Source organism: Salvelinus fontinalis, chromosome 31, assembly GCF_029448725.1.
Source record: "Salvelinus fontinalis isolate EN_2023a chromosome 31, ASM2944872v1, whole genome shotgun sequence".
Taxonomy (NCBI): Eukaryota; Metazoa; Chordata; class Actinopteri; order Salmoniformes; family Salmonidae; genus Salvelinus; species Salvelinus fontinalis.
The window spans coordinates 18154728-18159214 of record NC_074695.1 but is presented as its reverse complement, the minus strand read 5'-3'; the positions used below and the strand labels follow the sequence as shown (position 1 = coordinate 18159214).

Genomic DNA, 4487 nt, shown 5'->3' with positions numbered 1-4487 from the left:
CATTTAATTCATGATATTTAAACAAAAAAACTTGTTTGACCGGAGTGAAAATATTGAAATTATGTTAATCATCATCATGTCTTTATGAAACATGTCCCCAGTATGTTAAAAACACCATAATACAGTGCGCATAGCCTACTGCAGAAGATACAGTTACAAGACGGTCTGCTTCCAAGGCGCCTGAACAGCGCCAAAATATTTGTACTATATATAGCCCCCTATAAATAGAAAACACAAGAAAACAAATGTGCATTTATGTGTAATATTTACTGACTTTAATTGCTTACAATCATTCAAGTTGCATGACAGACATTATCCTTCACTGATAAAAGAACACGTAAAGAGTTTGAGACATTCCAATTTACAGCCCTGTCATACGAGAGAATATGCATTAAATAACGAAGGCATTGCACTGTGCATGTATAACAATAGCAGCCTTGCTTTTACCCTATTAACAAGAAAGACAGAAAAGACAGGAAGACGACATATATAGCTTCTGAAATCCGGAACGAGAGCAGTTTTAAAGAACCATTGTATCATCCGTCGCCCCGCAAAAACCCAGTCTGTGAGTTCTTGGCTGAAGAAAATACATCTCATTGTTTTTTTGTGTAGAATTTCGAGTTAATTGAAGTTATCGTTCTCCTTGACAAGTTTATGTACATATTTCAGTTAACTTTCTGTTGATGACATGATGAAAATATCTTGTTTTCATCTGGCTGTCTGTTGGATGAAAAGTCTTGGAAATGTCAATATTCCTCGCGAGATTGGTTTGAGAGAAAAAAAACACGCAATCCTTGTGTCTTTTTGAAATACAAATATCGTTTTAAATATTATATATTTATATATGTACATTCATATAAAACAAAGTTGAACTGATTTCTCAATATTTTCACAGTTTTTAGAGCATTTCTTTCTCTAACTCTAAAAAAGAGGGTTTGTAGCGTGGAGTGTGTGGACCATTGGAATTGAATTAAAATACACTGCCGAAGTGTTCTTCTGGCTTGGTTGTCGCTAAGAGGTAAATCATGGACTGGAAGGTGGTGGGGTGGATATCAGCTGCAGTGTACAATGGGCCGGGAATCTATCAAGTAGTATGCATATGATTACTAGTCTTGGATTTACTGACAAATTTCTTCTCTTTCACCCGTCGGTTCTGGAACCAAATTGTGACTTGGCGCTCTGAGAGGTTGGTCCCGGCAGAGATGCGTCTTCTCTTGTCTTTGGTGATGAACTTGCTGCCTGCGTACTCTTTCTCCAGCTCTTTCAGTTGGAGCTTGGTGTAGGGAACCCGCTTCTTACGTCCACGACGGTAGTTACTGACCTCAGGCTGCAAAGGGACTACGTCTGGAGAGAAAAGGAGATATGTATCACGCAAACATATTTCCCACCACTATTCACTAATCTGATTAATTCAAATGTATTTCATGTATTAATATGTTTTTTATGGAGATGCCTTTTATGTCAAAAATACTTCATAGGCATTAGATTCAGCCTAATAAATTATCTATGGGCGAAATTTAAACATTACGCACGATATTTTTGGACGCACAATTGGTATTTACTTTTTTATTGGTATACGTTTTTATCTATAAGCTTTCCTCCTTGATGTTCAAATACAAGCATATATCAAGCACATTTTTATATTTATTTATCTAGGCACGCGAGGTGTATGAGGTATTAGAACATATTTTCTTTGATTTACAGGCACTCAGTACGCATGACAAATTTGTGAAATATTATATTTCTTCAAAATATAAGAATCTTGATCCGTAATAAAGATATGAAAGACACAGAGATGGGCCTTGGGGGTCGATACATCGTTTATACCTCCTTGTATACATCGAAAAGAGGATGTAAGTATAGTATTTTTTCAGATTTTTATGAGAAAAACATGTTTAGCCTTGCTGATGTACACAATGTTACCCCCAAATACTTAACGATGTTCATATAATACTCAAAATGTGTATGGTTTTGATATAAAGATATCAATATATCAACAAAACCTTTTTCAACAGTGGACATATCATTGTGTAATCATGCAGGTATGCCCTGGATCTTTGAAGATGTTTGGTATTGTACTGTGATGATCCGATGAGCACTTATTTATCAAGAACCCGTTGACGCGCTCAACCTTTTGCATACATAGGGCCAAAGCGCAAACAGCTGAAGTTTGATTTATGTTGGGAATTGGGATGCGACTTGAGCTACCTATAGCTATGAGTTAGGAGTTGTCTATGACAGACCCATAGGCTTCGTGTGTGTGTGTGTGTGTGTGTGTGTGTGTGTGTGTGTGTGTGTGTGTGTGTGTGTGTGTGTGTGTGTGTGTGTGTGTGTGTGTGTGTGTGTGTGTGTGTGTGTGAGAGAGAGAGAGTTTTGTGTGTGTGAGAGAGGGTTTGTTTGTGTTTGTTTTGTGCGCGTGTGTTGTGCGTCATGCGCGCGCGCTCGTTGTCCGCGTGTGTGTTTTTGAGGAATCTCCTGGAAAAGGAGGCAAAATGGCGTGAGGGGAGAGCTAGCTAGAGCAACAACTCCTCCGTGACCGAAATGCAAATACACATTTCACCAAGACGATAAAACCTTGTGGTTAACTAAGCCCTCCAGTAAACACCGCGTAAACAGCATACTGGACGCTCATGGACCGTGTTTTCTTTATCAAATATCAGGCTAGGCTATGTAGCCAATACAAAAGGAAAGCTTGTCTTTCAAAAAGCCATTGAATTATAAATACTTATGAAATACTTATGCAACACAGTGTTTGAGTCAGATATTAGATGCTTTGGTCATGGGCGAATGGAACAGTGATTCTCACATGCAAAACGCGCCCTCGCGAAACATTGGGCGCTGTTGACAATGATTCGGCAGAGATTTATTGGCACAATCCAAACAGTAGCCTAGCTTGCTTTTATAAAACAAGCGCAAAGGTATGTTGTTATGCCGCTGCATGACTGACTACCTGATTTAAGCACTATTGTATTCATGTTGTGACTTGTAAATAACAACGCTGAAACTAATTGTTTTGTTTTTACAATGCGCGTTTATGGTGTTAATCACCAGATACATAAAATCACACCGGGTAAGCTATTTTCTCTGACGATAGATTTTTCAGCTGTGATTTCAACTAAAGCACAAACCATGGTGTTGAGTTGAATTGAAGGACGTGACATTGATTTTGGCATATTGAAGCGATCAGCCTCATAACCAACCAACCGCGCCAACACTCCCCCTGTATTAGAGGACCCAGTGGATGAAAAAGCCTACCATGCCTGAGTGTCATTTTCATTACGCTGTGAAATTTTGCACAAATATTACGCTGTCCCTCAATAATGTATTAAAGGGATGCTATACATTGTCGTTTATATATAACTCTACACATAACAATTGACATAAAGGCTTTGGCTTTGGTGTGCCACATGGTAAATTATAAGGCTATGTTATGATGAGGAAACCATTGCATTTCATGATAGGTAATAACAAGGGTGGGGGGGGTATGACATTATAAACATGTTTAATTTCATACCTGGAAATGAAGATTTCCAAAGATGAGTGGACTGTGTTTGCTCCTTGGAACAGTACACCTGCCCATCCCAGCCATTCGACAGAGCCCAGTGCTGGTAGCCCTCCATAGGAATCAACGCGTCGTGCCTGGGTTCGGGGTGGCTGATCCCGGGAACCACTGACATGTCTAGATATCCAGGAACCGCTTGGTATGAGCTAGCAAAACTGGGGTAGAAGGCGAACTCTTTCGCCCTGCTAGACAGCTCTTCGGTGGGCAAAGCGGTGCTGGTGGGGTCGCCATATTTCTCTGCAGGGTGGTACGAGCAGGGCTTCTGCTGCAAGTTCACGTTGTGCGAGTGAGATAACCTACAACCGTAATAAGGGTTTCCAAACGGATAACCATAACTCAGAGATGGACTGGAGGAGGTTTGGGGAGCAGGACACTGTCGGCCGGTGTCTGGGGAAGATATATCCGAGTACATAGAGCCCTGATGGGTCGCTATAGTGCCCGAATGTCGCCCCAACCCAGGGTGCGACATTAGGTCCCTGCAATGGGTCGCCGGGCAATTCCCGCTCAATCCCTCCATTGTTTGGCTTTTATTCGGATTATTTTCATTCGGGCTTTTTTCATAAACGTACATCAAGGTGTCCGCCCAGCGTGGATGCAGAACCAGTGAAGTTGTCATATCAGGGGTTGCGGATGCTTTTTAAAAGTCGACTACTCCAAGACGGACACCTCATTTCCAACTACATATTACGCGAGCGCATGCGCAACCATGACCCCGTGTGTCCAGTTCGTTATGGTTCTGACACGTGATATGCTAACCAGCCCGAAGAGATTGAGGCTTGTGAGTGGGGGGAGAAAAGCCCTATAAACAACTAGCAGCTCAAATTTCATGGCTTCTTTCTGGGGAATACAGGGTCCTATCATTGGCTGAAGTCACATACGCGAACATCTTTAAAGGGGAGGTTGGAAACCTTAGACGAACAAGGGG

The 4487-nt window shown here is 41.2% G+C and overlaps 1 protein-coding gene across 1 annotated transcript; it reads right to left on the bottom strand.

Moving 5' to 3' along the window:
- Positions 1 to 306: 306 nt before the first annotated feature.
- On the bottom strand, positions 307 to 4249 carry LOC129829357 (homeobox protein Hox-C13a). Its single transcript, XM_055891026.1, has 2 exons — positions 3515 to 4249; positions 307 to 1344 (listed from the first exon to the last, which is right to left on the bottom strand). Exons 1-2 carry the CDS (start codon positions 4176 to 4178, stop codon positions 1085 to 1087), a joined length of 924 nt encoding a protein of 307 aa, XP_055747001.1. The 5' UTR covers positions 4179 to 4249; the 3' UTR covers positions 307 to 1084.
- Positions 4250 to 4487: the final 238 nt, after the last annotated feature.